Source organism: Mobula hypostoma, chromosome 2 (assembly GCF_963921235.1).
Source record: "Mobula hypostoma chromosome 2, sMobHyp1.1, whole genome shotgun sequence".
In the NCBI taxonomy this organism is placed as follows: domain Eukaryota; kingdom Metazoa; phylum Chordata; class Chondrichthyes; order Myliobatiformes; family Myliobatidae; genus Mobula; species Mobula hypostoma.
This window is the reverse complement of record NC_086098.1, coordinates 121,625,811-121,645,240: the sequence shown is the minus strand read 5'-3', so window position 1 is coordinate 121,645,240 and position 19,430 is coordinate 121,625,811. Positions and strand designations below refer to the sequence as shown.

Below are 19,430 nucleotides of genomic sequence, written 5' to 3'. Positions count from 1 at the left end.
CTGAAAGAAAAAGAAATTATTACAGATAAAGGAACATAAGAAATCAAGATTCAAGATTCAGGGGAGAATACTTAGGATGGAGATGAGGAGAAACTGTTTTTCCCAGAGAGTGGTGAATCTGTGGAATCCTCTGCCCAGGGAAGCAGTTGAGGCTTCTTCACTAAATATATTTAAGATAAAGTTAGATAGATTTTTACATATTAGGGGAATTAAAGTTTATGGGGAAAAGGCAGGTAGGTGGAGCTGAGTTTACGGACAAATCAGCCATGATCTTATTGAATGGTGGGGCAGGTTCGATGGGCCGGATGGCCTACTCCTGCTCCTATTTCATATGTTCTTATGTAGACAGTTAGCTCTAAATCTGTCCCACCACTCCACGCAGGTTATGCAATCTAACTCTGAACCCCGGATTTTGGTTAAAAGTCAATCTCAGATTTCTAAGTCCCTTGTTCCTGGTAACAACAGATTTATTGAAGACAAGCACAAACAACAGATTTCTTACTATGAATAAGATCACATATTCATTCATAATTACCAACACCAGTGAGTTCAATCACTACATGTGTACACATTAAAGATGGATTAACTCGATTTATTTTAGGATCCATTTTAGAACATTGTAGCAAAATTGATGTTGAGAAAACTTGATAACTCTGTTCCACTCCACTTTAGTGGGCAACACTGTTGTGCAGCAGTTAGCATAATGCTTTACAACACCAGCAATCAGGGTTTGATTCCCATCACTGTTTAAGGAGTTTGGACTTTCACCCCTGGGTTTCTCCCCACATCCTTATAGACTAACTGGGTAGGGTCGGTAAGTTGCGAGCATGCTGGAAGTGTTATGACACCTGAGGGCCGTCCCTAGCACATACTTGGACTGTGCTGGCTGTTGATGCAAACAACGCATTTCACTGTATGTTTTGACGTACATGTGACAGATAAAGTTCATCTATTGTTAAAATTGTGAATATAAATGATTAACAGAATCTTTGTCGGGGATGGTTTTGTTATTATGTCCAAAAGTGGAATTTGACTGAATTAATGCCTATATTTTTTGTACACAAATTCCCAGATAATCTACTCATGTAAGATATGCTCCACGAACAGCAGAGATACAACCATGTAGTGATTTACATGGTTACATTAAAATGCATTCAAATTTACAAATGCCAGTTCTCACGTGTAATACTGGGAATACAAATATGGGATTAATCACTGAGAGTAGAATTATTTCAGATGCTTTTGTGGTAAGGAGATGGCAATTAGCCTCAAAGGTTCTGTAATGGAGCCAAGAATTGATAGCACCATCCATCACTGCTCATTACTGTTCTTGAATTCGGTGATTTCCCTGAGGGAACAGCTCACAAGGATAAGAACATGATGTAGCCCTACTGTAATATCTCTCACAGTTGAATATCTGGATAATACTACTGGGGTTCTTATGCAAAGAACTGCCACCAGTACAAAGAACACCTAGGGTGGTTTTAAGAAGCCCATGAACCAAGCAGTTTAGAAAAAAATCTACAATGCATGAGGATGTTTATTCAACAACAACTGATAGTCTTGCTTGAAGGCAGAGACAATGACAGGAAAGTTACAACACAGCTTACAACAACATCATTCCATCAGTAATGTTCGAATACATCTGCTACAGTTAACAGGATAAGCACCAGAGGACCAAGTAGTGCCTTTGTCCTGGCCCATGAATCAATATTCTCTCAATTTCAGTTTCAGTTTGTTGGATGTACCATGTACTCTGTAAGTTTACATTGGCAGCGTGCTCCCAGCTGCGAGACGGACAAATTAGTTTATAGGAGCTTCTTTCTCTCCGCTATCAGGTTTCTGAATGGAAAAGGAACTGATGAACATCACCTGAGAACTTTTTTTTTACTTTGAGTGCTCTTTTTGCATATATTTCTAAGACCATTTATTTTTTGGGTTCAAGAGACAGAGAGAGAGGTATCTGATGGGCAATCGATGTTATGGTTTCTCCGCAGCGTGTTTACTTTTTACAAGGACAGTTACAGACACAGAGAAACACATGCTCAGAATCAAGATGGATTCGGTCAATGGAAGACACCAGTGAGTCGGTCACTAGTTTAAACTTTCAGTAGCTCAAAAGGGGTGAGTTGAGATCGACCCTGCGTATTGATAAAGTTTTCTGCAACTAGAACAAGTTTACAGGAAGAGAAGAGAGGAGAGATAGGTTTGAAACAGAAGAAACCTAGTGACAAAGAGGTCACTGTTTGGACTCTCTCCTAAGTAGCCCGTAAGGGTGAGTTTGAGTTCCATTGGAATACGAAGGTGTGACTGTCACGTAGTTAATCCACAGGAGTGGGTTCTCTGGTGAGGGGAGTACCTTTGTGAATACCACTTGTGTGCTACCTTTGTCTGGGTGTGGTAGTTCACTGAAGAAAGGCACCCCTGTGGCAAATCACTGTTGGAGTTATTTCGCATGTCGTGGAACTGGATAAGTGGCTACCACGTTATATATTTGGGGTAACCTTGCGGAATCTACCGGTGTGTTGACCCTCACCTGGGTGGTGGTTCCCTTGAAGAGGGAACCCTTTGTGATAAGCTACTGTTGGTGATAATCCATACGTGGATTCCGTTTGAGTATCCTGTGGCCACCACTTGAGATGTCCCATAGCTGAATTCGGGTGTGGTACCTTTTGTGTTGAAAGGATATTCGTTGAAGATCACTGTCGGTGATACTTCGTGTGTGGAGTGGAACAACTTCGGAGAAAAAACCTACTACTATTGTTAACCTGTATTGCTGTCATGGAATCTGTGGAATATTGACGTAATTGCCTTCTCACAACATTCGCCTTTTGGATTACAAACATCTCGCATTAATTAACCTGAGCATTGAACTGAACTATCTTACATTCCATCGTAAGACTGTATCCCTTACCACCTAAGCTTGAAGTAGTATGGGTTTTATATTTACACACCTGTATATGCATAAGTTCTGCTAACCTGTTTGATTTATCTGGTTTTATATTACTGTATTGTGTAGTTACTAATAAAAGTAGCATTAGTTAAAAGCAAAACCAGACTCCAGATGTGTTCCATTTCTGTTGGTTCTTTTAACCAGTTACAGGGTAGGTAACACTACAATTACAGTATTTAAAAGGCTTCTGGAAAGGAAAGTCGAAGGATGGGATGTAATACTGTCAAATGGGGTTAGCAAAGGTAAAGCTATTTGTGTACTGTATAACTCCACAACAATGCTTTGGGAACATGATTAGCACTTCTCTTTTATTGTTATCAAATCACAACATAACACCATAACTAGACTGTGGCAATCCATTACCACCATCTGAAGCCAATTACAGAATCACTAAGATGTGACCAACGTTTTGTGAGTGGAACATTTCAAAATGCAACTTGTAATCTGATCAAAATTCGTTCACTCACAAACTGTATATTCCCTTCCATTCTGCAGATAACGTAATAGAGAGCACACGTTAGGCGACGTCAGATATACCATAAACATGGTCACCTGTAATAAGAGAAACAAATCTGACTGCAGTTACAAGAGGGAGCTTCCTGATATGTGCCACAGGGCAAGATTATCAGAGTCCTCTTTGAAAAGTCGCCTCAGTTGCCAAAGACTGCTCACCTAGTCAGTGTGGACTACATCACACAGGTCTGTGTCAGTCTGGAAATCAAGGCACGAAGGCCAAACGCATGGTTAACATGTGAAGTTGTCTGAGAGTCTGGGTACAAGGGGTGGAGGCCTGGGGTTGGCCTGCCCTGGAGTTGGAGGCTTGGCTGGGTGTGACTGGGTAGGTGGGAGGGATGAGAGGGGGCTTGTTTTGCTGATATTGCTGCTTGTAGTGTGTGGGAAACTGTTCCCGTGCTAATATTGGCAGCAGAATGTGTGGTGACACTCGCAGGCTGCCCCTGAACATCCCTGGGTGTGCTGGTTGTTAATGGACCTGACGCATTTCACTGTACGTTTCAATGTACAATGTGATAAATACATCTGAATCAACCTGGAAGCACAATAGACACAACCTTCAATCCATGACATCCCTGAGAAAGGTAGAGTGTGGCATCAACAACTGCCTCTCAAAGTCCAACACTCTGTCCCCGTCATGAGAGGCAGAAATGGGTAAAGCAAGCTAACCAGGCTCTGGTGAAGTGGTATAGGCCAAGCCCCTGTACAGTGGGTACAATGGATTACAGAAACATTGATGAACTCCAACCATACCATCAGCTTTGATGATCTCTCATCTCCATCATCCAAGGCCTATGTTTCACTGGGAGCTAGGGCCCAAGAAGACGACAACCATGAACAACTATACATGTCATTTTAAAACTCACTAATGCCCTTGATTCCTTAGGACAGGAGGGCAAGTAAAGAACCCTTTCCAAATATGTCCAACTGTAGAAAATTGTCTCAATCTTATGTTTGTATCTTGATGGCATTCAAGCAATAACTAAGAGGTTCACAATGGCAGTGCAGACCAGTGTTAACAAGACTGTGTCACCGCCCTGACATTTGAGGAAAATAACTTTCATCGTGGCAGTGCTGCATTCACATCCAACAAGCTTCTCTCGGAGTGAAACTAATGGGAAAGTGTTAAAATCACCTCTACTCCAGATCAAAAGTCACCCAACTTTCATCAATCTGTAGCATCTAGACATTAATTTATATTCATACTCGGAAATTAATCTCCAAGTTATCAACTCATTCGCCAAACAAACCTCACATTTTTTGTCCACAAAATGAAAGTATTTTACCAATATGCCCCAGCTATATACAACAATGGTCCACAATGAGCCCCAGGAAACTGTGGATCATTCCCAATAGGAGCCACCTCTCACCATAGCCTTCAGTTAACCAGCACAGATAAGGGAGAGGCTGCTTGAAGATTCTGACTTCAAGACCTACACAAAACTCACTCAGGCAGCAATGAACCAAGTCCTACAATAACATATTAAGTAAAGAGGAGACATAGGCGACTGCAGCTTTTGGAATTTAGAGCAACAAACTGTTGGAAGAACTCAACAGGTCAAGAAGCATTTTGGGAGGAAAAAAAGTTGTTACATTTCCTGTCAAACCTCTACATCAGGTTCAGTAACAATAAACTGCTGAGGGAGGGATAGTTTCTCTTCTCAAAGGTATTTTTCTCCGTTATACCTACACTGCATCTTTTCTGTAACTACATTACCTTTTGTTTCCTTTTCACTACCCAAAATGTACATTTGTATGAAAAGATCCGTATTGATGGCATACAAAAAGCTTTACACTGTACCTTAATACATGTGACAATAATAAACTATATGATTAAACAGTGGGTCAGACAGCATCTATGGAGGTACATGAATACTGTCAGAGGCTTGGAACTTTACAACATAGGAAACGGGCCCAATTCATTCATACCAACCAAGGTGCCTAATTGCATAAATCCCATTTGCCCGCATCCCATTTGACTCACATCTCTATAAACCCTTCCTATCGACATTTCAGCAACCTCGTAAATGTCATAAATGCACTGGTCTTTAACACTTCCTCTGCTTACTCATTCAATATACGCACCAACTTCTCTGTGGAAAGATGTCCCTCAGGTTCTTTTTGAGCCTTTCCCCTCTCAATTTAAACCAATGGATTGTATTTTAGACTCCCGTATTCTGAGGAAAGAGAGACCCTCGGGATCAATAAAGTATGACTATGACTATGACTATCAACCTACCTCACGTTTAATAAACCTCTGAGGTCACCCTAGATTCCAGTGCTTGCAGTCTCATACGAGACTGAACACTGACCTTTGTTGAGGTGGGACAAACCTAGCCGGCTGGGGAAACCCTTGCGAATTTAAAGGGCCTAACGGAATTCAGAGACACCATGTTAATTTTTTTCTCATCACGATTCCAAACCTTACTTGCATATCTTGGCCGCCGCGTTGTTAGTCGCCACTCCGTAGAAGTTGAAGGAAACCGGGGCCGTGGCCTTCAAGGGATTGCGATGAAACCAGTGGGTCATCGTAGTGTTGCAATAGCTTGCCAAAATCAACCACCACAAAACAGACCGCCCACCCCCCGACGCGGCAGGAAGCTCCGGACGCAACTCCGCAGCGCGCTGGCGTCATCCGCCGCTCCAGACGTCACAGCTCATTGGCCAATGACCGAACACCCCCTTGCGTGTTTCAGCTTTTCTGTCTCTCTTTTGTTTCCCTTTAGTTGCAGGTAGATGCACTGTTTACTCCTTTACTGTAAAATAAAATAATCATGATGAACCACTGCCGTGCTCTGCCCAGGTCCCTCGGTTTCGCCTGACGTCATTCAGCAGTCTGCTTTCTCATTGGCTAGTTGATCCGTCCCGCCGGACGCTCGCGAGCTCGTAGTTCGAGTTGTTTACAGTTACCTCACCTCAACCATCGCGTCACCTGCCTCCTCAACCTAACTTGTAAGTACGCTGTAAGAACGTCGGCGAAGGGGCGGGAGTGAATAGTGATGGACTACCGACCAAACCATCAGATTTGCAAAAGGCCAATACGTGCGGGCTGAGGGTCCAATCGGACCGGCGCACAGTGGAGCGGGCGGGGAAGATGGCGGGACTTACAGCTATCAGACTAGGTTGGCTTTGGATCGGCTTCCACACACGGCTCAGATGGGCTTGGTCACTGGCTGGGTTTGGTACTGGTTGGAGTCTGTGACTTGACAATGTTACGTTGGGACTAGTTTATAACCCGAGCCCAGATGTTAACCCGATATCGTTTGGGACCATAATATTTGTGCATTATTTTAAAATGACTGATATTAATAAAATGATTCAAAAATGGCACGCAAGTTTCAAAAAGGGTACAGACTTCGATTCCTGGGGACAGTTAGTGGAAGCTATCGACGAGTACCAAATGTGAGTTACGACTAATCCTGTTCAATTAACCGTTTGAGCTATTATTGACCTAACTCTTCTGAGAAAAAAAATACATTTCTTGCAATGTAGAATTGAGTTGGAACTTTTTAACAAAAAATGCCGAAGATCATTCCAGTGTTTGAATTTGGAAGAAGCAGAGCCATGTTCAGTTTATTCTGCATCCACACCCTCTTTTGTTATGGGTGGAGACAGCAGGATCTGTTGATGCTCGCTTAGTTTTGAAAGAAAATAGTTGTTTTTTTGTTTGTTTGGAATAAAGTTTACATTTATTTATTTGTTTTGAAGATCTGCTTTCACATCAGTTTCTTTATCCTGGACGAAGGTCTTACATGGATTTACCTACAAATGAATTCTACAGTTAAACGTGGCTGTATATTAGCTATATGCCAGGTTGTTTGGAAAATGCAGCGCCATCTGTATTAGATCTATAAAACTGGGAAGATACTGACAATGATTTGTGGTTTTGGTATGCTTATGCAATGTTCACTTTATATATTCCTCCCTTAATAGTTACCTAACATGTTTCTTTAGGTTCTCCTTGTTTATATGCCGTATGTAAGACTAGCTCTTTCTTTCTCACTATATGAAAAGTTGAAATGCTATCTAGTTCCAAATTATTTATTTGGGGCAGTTTGAACTGAAGTGGTTTCTGACCTTAATTGTGATAGAGGGTGTTTCTGCTTTTCGTCCCCACTCTGGTAATTCACAACTAGATTTGTGGAATTTGTAGCTTGGGTTACTGTGGGTGAGGTAGTGTATTTGATGCTTACAGCTTGGGATGTGTGGAGATGTAATCTTCAGAGATGTTCAATGGGGTCTGGAAGTGAGTACCAAAACTGGATTATCATTTGAGATTATGAACTGTTCCAGAATTTTTTAAAAATCTGAATTTGTGCTGGGAAAACAATGTTAGATTTAATGTTGCTTTATATTATGCAAATACATGCAGTATATAGACTTGTGTTTCAGCAGAAGTGATAGGATTATTTATTTATTAGTAAACTTTCGAAGTTTAGATTCAGAAAGTTCATATAAAAAAAGTAGCAGTTACTCTTGTGGCCAGTATCTTTGTAACGTGTTTCCAGTATATATTGGCTGGTCTGTAAGGTATTTTCCTCAAAACAGGAAATGGGTGTGCAACCTCTTTTTACAGGAAGGTTTTGTAGTGGACTATTCCTGGAAATGTCCTCTCTGCCACATCTTTCCCTAATTGGTAAATATAGATGAATCCCAAGAAGGACAGGACAGGGCTAAATAGTATTTAGGATTAATAATTGTGGAAATAGGAGTAGAATTATACTTTGCCAATTTGACTACTGAAATAATTGACACCTTGCTTGGGGTTCTAATTCTCCACAATTATGGAGTACTAAATCTACAGCAGCATTCTATCATTACCCTGACTGATGTTGGCTAACTCCATTCAGATCAACAGCAGAATCTGAGCCAAGTACCTAAAGAGCCATTTCATAACTCTTTATAAATATGGATTCCACTGAGAAATAAAGACTCTGAAAGATATTGAAGATAGTATTAGGTTGAAAGAAAAAACTTTTAACATTCAGAAGATTAGTGGTAAACCAGAATATTAGTAACTTTTTTAAAAAAAATAAGCTTAAGTGAGTTTTGTATCAAATTACAGTAGAAATATAAAGGGGGAGAGAGATGGACAAAAACATTTTAAAACTGAGATGAGAAGGGATTTCTTCAGCCAGAGGGTGGTGAATTTGTTGCTGTGGAAGGCTGTGGTGGCCAAGTCATTTGGTATATTTAGAAATAGATGTTTTTTTGATTTGTTAAGGGGTGGGGTTAAGGGTTACAGAGAAAGGCAGGAGAATGGGGTTAAAAATTAGCCATGATTGAATGATGGGACAGACTGGATGAGCTGAATAGGTTAATTCTGCTCCTATCTAGTGGACTTGGGAGCAGATGTAGGCTACTCAGCCTCTCAAGGCTGCCCTCCATTCAATATAATCATGGCCAGTCTGTCTTGGGCCTCATTCCCTCTTCTCTGCCAGTTCCTATCATCTTTTTTAAAAAAACCATTCAGTATTTCTACTTTAAATGCATCTAATGATCTATCTTCCATAACTATCCAGAGTAGAGAATTCCATGGATTTGCCACCTCTGTGAAAGGCCCGCTTTAAATAAATAACCTCTAATCTTGTAAGTATGTACTCTCATTTGAGCCTGTCAGACCTCTTAAGGATTTTATATGTTTCAATAGGATCAGTCTTCTAAACTCCAAAAAATAAAGCTTTATTATCTTTAGCTGCTCGTGATTGGAGAACTGTCTCAACATGAGACTTAACCTAGGAAGCAGAGAGTCAAGCTAAAAGGGTCATTTTTGGGTTGATGATCTATTGAAGGGATTTCTTAACCATCTTCAATCTATGTTAAAGACTTGAATGAAGGGAACAAGGGTTTTGCAACTAAAGTTGGTGGGAAAATGGATAATAAGGAGGAGAGAGGGATAGAAGTTAAATTAGCGAAGGGATAGAAAACATTGGTACATGAAGAACAATGTAGGAAAATGTGAAGTTACACACTTAGGGAGTACGAATAGAAAAGCAGATGGTCTTTTAAAGTTAGAGGGACTGCAGGATATTCAATCAAGGAGCATTCAGTGTTTACATACACAAAGCATGGACAGGCAATAATTACATAGGCAAATAGAATGGAGTATAAAAGTGGAGAGCTCTTGCCAGAACTACAAGGTCTTACTGACACCGTGCAAGAACTATGGTGATCAGTTCTGGTTTTCTTCTTTTTAAGGGGAGATGTTCTTACTTTGGAGATGGTTGGAGAAGGCTCACTAGGTTCATAGAAGACACAAGAGACTATACCTTTTGGAATCTGGAACAAAAAGCAGCTCTCAGCAGGTCACTAGGTCTGTTCCTGGGATGGTGGGGTAAATGTACAAAGGAGTATTGAGTAGGTTAGGCCCATAGTCACTGCATTACAGAGGAAAGAGTAATGATCTTATTTACATAGGGGACTTGACAAGGTGCCTCACAGGGAATTTAAAATCAGGGAAGATAGTCTCATAATTGAAGATCACTTGTTTAAGGGGAAGGTAAAGGATGAATTTCTTCTCGCTGATCAGTAATCTGGGGAAACTATCTCAGATTTGTATCAATAAATATATTCAAAGGTTAATTTTATTATTAAAGTGTGTAACTCTGAAATTCTTTTTCTCCAAATAGCCACGAAATCAGGAAAAAAAAGCAAAGAAAGCCAGCATGATCATCAACTCCCAATTCTCTCCTTCCCGCACAAAATCAGACAAAAACAGAACAAGCACATCAATCCCCAAATCCCTCTCACCCGCACACAAAAAAAAGGAGAAAGATTGGGTGAAAAACACAGAATATAAAAAACTAAAAGACTGTCCAAGTCTTATAGTCAGGGTCCATATCCAAAATGCAGAAAGCCAATACTCAGTCCCAGTGGCAGGAAGGTGAGGGGACTGGGCAGGAAAGTGGAGCTGAGGCCAAGATTAGGTTGACTGTGATCTCTTTGAATGAGTAGTGGAGGAGGTTCAAGCTGCCATTTCCTCTATCATTTTGTTCTCAAGACATGCTAAACAAAACTGCCAACTCCAAGGACGATGCTTTTTTCAGACGTTTGTGGAATGAGAATGAATTGCTTGAACAAGCACACTTTATGCCTAATCTTTCAGCTGTGTTATAGTATTAGCAGCATTCTACCCTCGGTGAGATATTCTTTCAGCTAAACAACCTGAGATTTATTGTAGAGTATTGTACTTTTTCTCTGTAGTTTTCACTGAAGCACAATGCTCGGTTTGAGTTGAAAATGCCATCCAAGCTTCTGCTAACATTTCTGAGCTGATGGGAATAATTATCGAGTTTAATGTTCAGTACGCCATATACATGTATTTTTCCGTTTATGAGAATTGTTCTGTTCATGGTTTGTCACATCAAATTTTTAAGAGATAACCATTTTATAAAAATCATGTTCACACAGATTAGCCAGGCATTTGCAGAAGGAAGTGCAGTCAACGGCCAGTTCTTCTGAACTCTCAGAGGATCAAAAGGTAAGTAGTGTAGCATCACAAGGACCACTAATGTTACCTGGTATTCCATGTCTCGGTGCTTTCTGCTTTCAGTATTTTGGCAAAACAGATCAGATGTTCCTTCTGCATTGTGATTGCAATGATCACAAGTAAAGATTTTTGGCATTTCTCCATACAGAAGTGTAAAGGAGAACGGAATAATGGTTATTCCAAATCAGATGCTGCATATAAAAATATAAGTGTAGAGAATGCAATAAATAGAAGTACATGAAATTAGCTTGTATTCTGATCGTATGTCTAAGAGTTCTGCTTCAAAATACACAACAATGACTTAATTATTTTACTTCAAAATTACCCTCCAAAGACAGAGGTTTTGCAAGAGTGTGGAATGCTTATATACTGTCTGGCTCTGTATCTCACTGTGCTGTGTGGGAATCCATAACAGGCTCATTAGTGCATATTCCTTGATATTTCATTAATTAGCTGCCTGAGGTTTAGTTAAGGTTTATGTTTGTTTGAATATCTTGCTTTGTGTAAGAAGAAAACTCTGCTTTTAATTTGCAATTTCCCTTTTCATTTCATTTTTGTCCTTCTCATGCTTGCAGTCTTCATGTGCTGACTTCCACCTTTACTTTACTTTATTGTCGCCAAACGATTGATACTAGAGCGTACAGTCATCACAGTGATATTTGATTCTGCGCTTCGTGCTCCCTGGATTACAAGTCGATAGTAAATATTAAAAATTTAAATTATAAATCATAAATAGAAAGTAAAGGGAAAGTAAGGTAAACCTTGGCAAAATTCTAGAGTTGCTAGCATCCCTTGAATACTAAACCCAAGTAGCATTTCTTCATGTAAGTCTATTTGCTTCTTTCAGCTATTTGTGAGGGCTCTGTGTATTTTGTTTTATTCGTCACTCATGGCAAGACAAGAATCTTCTGCCTATCCCTACTCAAACTTGAGAAGATGATGGTGAGCTAGGCCTGACTGTAGTTTGAGTGAGGTGGTCTGTCTGTGAGGGTCAACCATGGATGTTGTGTCCTAACTATCTAGATATGCAAGCCTGGGCAATATGATATTGAGAGCAAGCTGTTGCCCATGCAGCAAGCTTCCCCCTCTTCACGCATCTCATGAACCCAAAGGAACGGCAGAGGCCGATACGGTTTGGTACCAGCCGTATCACGAGGTTGCCAGTCAGCATTGAACTCAAGATAAGACTGTCTTAGGGACTCCAGCTCTGGATTTTGCCTTCTGGGTTTACTCCCAAAGCATTTCCCATGAGTGGATATAGTCGCAAGACAGCAGAGGTTTGAGACCAAAGTTTTCCTTCTGCTGGATGAGCTACCAACCATGACTGACGAGCCCCATCTACCTGGTTTATGGGACCAGTAATGTGCCTTTGCCCCTTCTCCTGTCAGTAGAAACTGTTCCGCAGGGCTTAGTAGCTAAGCCATACGTGAAGGCCAGGAGCTGAACTTGGTTGTTCGAGGGTATTTGAGGCATACGCCATTGGGAACATTTAATAGGTAGTGGGAGCTTGTCCCTGTAATATATGAATCTATTTCTTTTAGAGCAATGACACCCCTCCCCTTAGCACTACATATTGATCTGTCATCTGTGCATGTGCTGTTTGTGCAGGCGCATTGCTGTCTCTCTCACACTTGCTGCACTGTGAATACAGCAGTTAAAACCATCCCCCGCATGTGTGCTTTTATTTAATTGCTATGTAGTTGTGTACAGACACAACAAATTGGTGACTAGTATGAACCTGATTGTCAGATAACTGCACTGAAAGTTACGGGACAAAACAGTGAGGGTTAAAGTGCAAGAGAAAGCAGAAGGATGCGTGAGTAATAGTGAAAAATGCGCTGAATTTAAACTGGAAATAACGGGGTGACAGCTTCAGTCGAGAAAGTTGACAAATTTGATAACACTGGGAGTTGTATGTTGAGAGGGTTGAACTGTATTGTAATGCAAACTATCTGGAGGAGCAAAAGAAAGCCCCTACACATCTTAGCGTAATGGGCCCAAGAACAAACAGCCTGTTATGTGACTTAGTAACTGCCGCAAAGCCAGCAAGCAGGACATTTGATGAAATTGTTACAATTTTACAAAATCACTTGAGCCCTAAACCGCTGGTTATAACTGAGAGGTTTAAATTTTACAAAAAGGACCAGTCAAAAAATGAAAGCATTTCTGAATAGATTACAGAATTCTGTCAGCTTTCCCAGTACTGTGACTTTAAAGATGGACTGAATGATGCATTAAGGGACAGGCTTGTATGTGGCATGCATAGTCAAAGCACTCAAAAGTGGCTACTATCTGAAAGAGACCTAACCTTAGAATGGGCACTGACCATTGCAATATTGCTAGAGCCTGCAGTAGAGGATGTAGTAGAACTACAGAAAAGGAAGTTAGAATGTGAAATGCACAAAATGCCCCTGGATGCAAAAAGCCAAAAATTTATTTATGTGGCAAATGCTCCTATGATGCAAATGACTGTTGGTTCAAAGAAAAAGTCTGCAGAAATGTCACAGAGAGAATGTGCAAGGCAGACAAAAAGCACAACTGAGTGAAAATTCTCCAACAAAAAACTAAGCAAATGCATATAGAGTTACCAAATGTAAAACAGAATCGGACAGCATTGAGTCTGACAAAGGTGAACTGTCATGCATAGAACTGAACAGTATAAGGATAGAAAAAGATCACAAAATCATCTGGATCACAATAGATGTGTCTGGTGTAAAACTGCCCATAATTCCAGAAGCTGACTACAACAGACTGTTTTCTGAGATACCATTAGAGAAGACCTCAGTGATGCTAAGGAGTTACACAGGTGAAGAAGTGTCTGCCAGAGGCAAATTGAAAGTAAATGTGACCTATGGAGGCCAAATACAACAGTTAAAGCTTCATGTATTGAAAAGTGGAGGGTCAGCACTTCTCGGATGTGAATGGTTGAGAAAAATCCAACTAGATTGGCACTCAATTAAAGCTCTTAGTGTGACATTAACAGGCAACAGCAGCCCAAATGGTAGCTCTAACCAGAGACTGGCACAGCTGCTTAATGCTAATGAGAAGCAGGTTGGTCAACTCAAAAGGCATGAAGGCCAGAATTGAATTGGATGAAACAGCAACACCAAAATTCCATAAAGCACGTCCAGTGCCTTACCCACTATGTCCTTAAGTGGATGCTGAAGTGTAGAGCTTAGAGGCGTCTGGAATTTTCTCAGGGTTGAATAAAGCGACTGGGCCATGCCCATTGTCCCGATGATCAAGAAAGAGAAGGCTAGAGCCGTATGCATATGTGGTGATTTTAAGGTGAGCATCAACCTGGTGTTGCATACTGTGCAGTATCCCCTGCCATGAATAGAAGACATTTTCCCATCTTTGGCAGGCGGAGAGAGATTTTCAAAGATTGACTTGTCACAAGCTTTTCAGCAAATGGAGATTAAGGAGTCAAGCAGGAAGTTCCTCCCAGTCAACACTCACAAGGGACTGTTCCAGTATACTCGTCTTATCTTCGGCATCGCATCAGCTCCAGCAATTAGGCAAAGAGCAGTGGACCAGATACTACAAGATAACTCATGAACACAATGTTACCTTGATGACATCATCGTGACTGGCAAAAATGATGAAGAGCACCTCCAGAACCTTGGTAAAGTGCTTACCAGGCTGAGTGAGCATAGTCCATGTGCAAAGAGAGAGAAGTGTGAATTTTTCAAGAATGAAATCTCATATTGTGGGCAAGTCATTGACAGGCATAGCTTACATAAGTCGCAAGAGAAGATTGAAGCAGTGCTACAGGCACTCAAGCTGTCACAACTCAGGTCATACGTGGGTCTTGTAAACTACTATCACTGGTTTCTCCCAAAGACTGCTACAGTGCTGCACCCATTGAACACACTGTTACAGACTGGAACAAAGTAGGAGTGCTCAGAAGGATGCGAAAAAGCATTCGAGGAAACAAAGATTAATAACATCTGATGAACTGCTCACCCACTATGACCCATCCCTGCCCAACAAACTGGTGTGCAATGCATCCCCTTATGGCATTGGAGCCATTTTGTCACACATTATGAAAGATGGATCTGAATCCCCAATTGCATCTGCCTCAAGATCACTGATGAGCACAGAATGCAACTACGTACAGATTAACCAAGAGGCCCTTAGTCTAGTGTGGGGAATAAAGAAATTTCACCACTACCCTACAGAGAAAGGTTTACTTTAGTGACAGATCACCAGCCCCTTGTGTCCATTTTCAATCCCAGGAAGGGAACCCCAGTGATGACTGCTACCCGGTTATAACGTTGGGCACTATCCTGGGAGCCCACTCTAATGACATAGAATCCAAGAGTACCAAACAAAACAGCAACACTGAGTTGTCACATCTTCCATAATTGGCAACTGAAGAAGAAAAGTCTTCATACTGTGACCCAGCAATAGTGTCCAACACTGCATTGGTTGTCCACTTGCCGGTAACAAATTCCAAAATACAAAGATAAATGAGGACAAACAACAGGAATTCTGCAGATGCTGGAAATTCAAGCAACATACATCAAAGTTGCTGGTGAACGCAGCAGGCCAAGCAGCATCTATAGGAAGAGGCGCAGTCGACGTTTCAGGCCGAGACCCTTCGTCAGGACTAACTGAAGGAAGAGTGAGTTTGAAGGTTGGAGGGGGAGGGGGAGGGGGAAGATCCAAAATGATAGGAGAAGACAGGAGGGGGAGGGATAGAGCCGAGAGCTGGACAGGTGATAGGCAAAAGGGGATACGAGAGGATCATGGGACAGGAGGTCCGGGAAGAAAGACAAGGGGGGGGGTGACCCAGAGGATGGGCAAGAGGTATATTCAGAGGGACAGAGGGAGAAAAAGGAGAGTGAGAGAAAGAATGTGTGCATAAAAATGAGTAACAGATGGGGTACGAGGGGGAGGTGGGGCCTAGCGGAAGTTAGAGAAGTCAATGTTCATGCCATCAGGTTGGAGGCTACCCAGAGGGAATATAAGGTGTTGTTCCTCCAACCTGAGTGTGGCTTCATCTTTACAGTAGAGGAGGCCGTGGATAGACATGTCAGAATGGGAATGGGATGTGGAATTAAAATGTGTAAGATAAATGAGGAGTGACCTGAAATTGTCAAAAGTCTATGAAATCACCATGCAAGGTTGGCCAGCTCATGGTAACCCTATTTCCAGATCTCTGAGCGAGGTGAGACCAACTGTCGCTATGTCAAAGAACACTAATGTGTGGATACCTGTGGTTCCCTCTAAACTGTGCACTAGAGTGTTAAAAAAATCTGCATGGAGGAAACCTGGGTACAGTCAAGATGAAGAGTCTCGCCCGGATCTAGGTGTGATGCTTAAGGATAGACAAACAGATTGAAGTCTTGGCCAAAAGCAGTTCAGGATGCCAAAAAGTTCAAAATGCATCCTTACAGGCACTTTTACACCCAAGGGAGTGACCGTTGTCACCGTGACAGAGTATGTATTGACTTTGCTGGGCATTCATGGACACCATGTTTCTGATTGCTGTTTCAAAATGGCCGGAGTTTATGCCAATTAAGTCAACCACCTTAGCAAAGACTAACTCCATTCTGAGGACTATCTTTGCCAGAGGTGACTCACCAGACCAAATTGTGAGTGACAACGGACCACAATACCTGCCAGAAGAATTCCGACTGTTCATGAAGAAAAAATGGCATCAGACATTTCAAGTTGACTCCTCACTACCCAGCAATGAATGGGTTAGCTGAAAGGTTTATCCAGACCTTCACGAAGTCCGTTAAGTGATGGACAAGAAGGACATTTCTCTACAGCACAAGGTGGACAACTTCCTTTTTGTGTATTGGACCTCTGATGACAAATCAAGCACTTGCAATGCTGTTCATGAGCAGGAATCTGCGATCTCATGTAGACCTCCTGAAAGCAAACCTGCAGAGGGAAATGCAGAATAAATAATTAATCCAGTTGCCAAGCGAAACAGCAAGGAGATTCGAGATTGGACAGGAAGTCCAAGTGCGTTATTACCGAGCACACAGGTAGGATAGCTACAAGAACTGAACCACTGACGTACACAGTGAATGTCGGAGATCAGACATGGGGTCATCATGTGGACCAGATACTGGCTGCTCAACTGAAGAGCACACCTGAGTTGATTGCATCCAACAAGACGGACACATTGCAGTCATCGTGACACCAGAAACTGAGAACGTTGTCTTAGACAGGACACCTACCAAACTGATGCCACCCACAGCTCCTGAGGCACTATCCTGAAAGGAGCAGAGTGCCACCAGAAAGACTGAACCTTTAGAACTGTGAAGTTAGTTATGGACTGTTATTTTGAAAGCATGTTTATTAGGAATAGGGGTTTATGAAAGGGAAATTGAATATTTTTATATATACAATTTTGTGGTGCATTAATCTAAAGGGGCAGGGAATGTAATGTATGGATCTATTTCTTTTAGAGCAATGAGCCCCCCTGCCCCTTAGCACTACGTATTGATCCATTGTCTGCACATGTGCATTGCTCTGTCTCTCTCGTTGCAATGTTAATAAACCAGTTAAAGCTGTCTCCTGCGTGTGTGCTTTTATTTAACATATACATGTAGTTGTGCACTAACACAACAGTACCCATTACCACCCCTGGCTATAACAACCTTAAGACTGTAATTTACATGTGAAGATAGCACTTGATATATTGAGTGTGATGATTAACAACAAGAAACAACCTATCTATCCTGATGCCATTCACATCCTTGCCAGGAACTTCAGTCAGGCTAGCTTAAGAACTCTGTGCCTAACTGCCACCAGCACATCACCTGCAGTACTAGACACCCCAACATCCTTCCAGGTGAAGTAACACTTCACCTGTGAGTCGGCTGGTGTGATAAACTGCGTCCGGTGCTCCTGGTGCGGCCTTCTGTATATTTGCGAGACCTGACACAGGCTGGGAGACGGTTTCGCTAAATACCTACGCTCTGTCTGCCAGAGAAAGCAGGATCTCCCAGTGGCCACACATTTTAATTCTATGTTCTATTCCCATTCTGATATGTCTATCCACGACCTCCTTTACTGTCAAGATGAAGCCACACTCAGGTTGGAGGAACAACATCTGATGTGCCGTCTGGGTAGCCTTCAATGTGATGGCATGAACCTTGACTTCTCTAACTTCTGTTAATGCCCCTCCTCCCCTTTGTACCCCATCCCTTATTTATTTATTTCCCCCTTTTTTTTCTCTCTCTCTCTTTTTTCTCCCTCTGTCCCTCTCACTATAACTCCTTGCCTGCTCTCCATCCTCTGGGCTCCCCTCCCCCTTTCTTTCTCCCTAGGCTTCCCATCCCATGATCCTCTCCCTTCTCCCAGACTTTTATCCCTTTTGCCAATCAACTGTCCAGCTCTTAGCTCCATCCCTCCCTCTCCTGTCTTCTCCTATCATTTCGGATCTCCCCCTCCCACTTTCAAATCTCTTACTATCTCTTCTTTCAGTTAGTCCTGACGAAAGGTCTCGGCCCAAAACTTTGACTGTGCTTCTTCCTATAGATGCTGCCTGGCCTGCTGCGTTCACCAGCATTTTTTGTGTATGATACTTGACCACTGCTACTTTACCATCAAGAATGCCTACTGTTCCATCCTTTGACTGCATTTTGGGAAATCTATCTGACCTCTGACCTATATATAGGCAGAGACTGAAGAACAGGGTACCAGAGGTAAAGACAGCAAAGAAGTGGTCACTGGAGGCAAAGGAGCAGCTATGGGACTGTTTCAGATTGATGGACTGGGCCACGTTCAAGCATTCATCAGAGGACCTGAATGAATACACTATGGTTGTCACGGACACACATGGATGAGTGTCCCCCCACAGGATCATTCAGAGTATTCCCCATAAATATACTTCTGATGAAATTTGCTGAGGGTTAGATTGGTGGTATTTAGGACTTGCAATCCAAGAAAGTACAAGAGGTCCAGGTATGAACTCCAGAAGGTCATCTCACATGCAATGTGGCAATTTCAGACTAAGTCTGGATCTCAGAGGGATAATCAACATCCGTGGCAGGGCTTGAATGCCTTCATCTCCTATAAAGCAAAACCAGGCAACATAAATGGCATTGAGGTTTTGCTCCTAGATGAGCTTGGTGTCTTTTATGCTTGATTTGACTGACAGGAGATAGAGGCACTTCCATGAACCCCAACAGCCTCTGACGGCCCTTTGATCTTAGTCTCTGAAGTCAACTTAAGAGCATCCTTCAGGAGGGTGAATCCACATCTGAGCCAGAGAGGTTGCCGAGCCAAGTACTGAAAAGCTGTGCTAACCAACTGCCTAAAATGGTTATGAACATCTTGAACCTTCCGCTTCAGCAATCGGAAGTGCCCACCTGCTTCAGGCTGGCATCAGTTATACCAGTGCACAAGGAGAATGTGCTAACTTGCCTCAATATCTATTATCCAGTAGCACTTCGTCTACCATGATGAAGTGTTTTGGGAAGTCATAAAGCACAACAACTCCTGCCTGAG

General features: G+C 42.0%; 2 protein-coding genes across 3 annotated transcripts in view; one reads left to right on the top strand and one right to left on the bottom strand.

Annotated features, from left to right (window-relative positions):
- The window catches only part of brox (BRO1 domain and CAAX motif containing), a 52,644-nt gene extending 46,538 nt beyond the window's left edge, over positions 1 to 6,106 (bottom strand). The window contains exon 1 of the mRNA XM_063040565.1: positions 5,895 to 6,106. Coding sequence (XP_062896635.1) covers positions 5,895 to 5,995 — 101 coding nt within the window. The 5' untranslated portion in view covers positions 5,996 to 6,106. The remainder of the gene's footprint in view (positions 1 to 5,894) is intronic.
- Positions 6,107 to 6,607: 501 nt separating this feature from the next.
- aida (axin interactor, dorsalization associated) overlaps positions 6,608 to 19,430 on the top strand; it is a 107,588-nt gene continuing 94,765 nt past the window's right edge. For both annotated transcript variants that reach the window (XM_063040564.1, XM_063040563.1), the window contains exons 1-2: positions 6,608 to 6,868; positions 10,877 to 10,946. In XM_063040564.1, the coding sequence (XP_062896634.1) occupies positions 6,762 to 6,868; positions 10,877 to 10,946 (177 nt within the window). In that variant the 5' untranslated portion in view covers positions 6,608 to 6,761. The remainder of the gene's footprint in view (positions 6,869 to 10,876; positions 10,947 to 19,430) is intronic.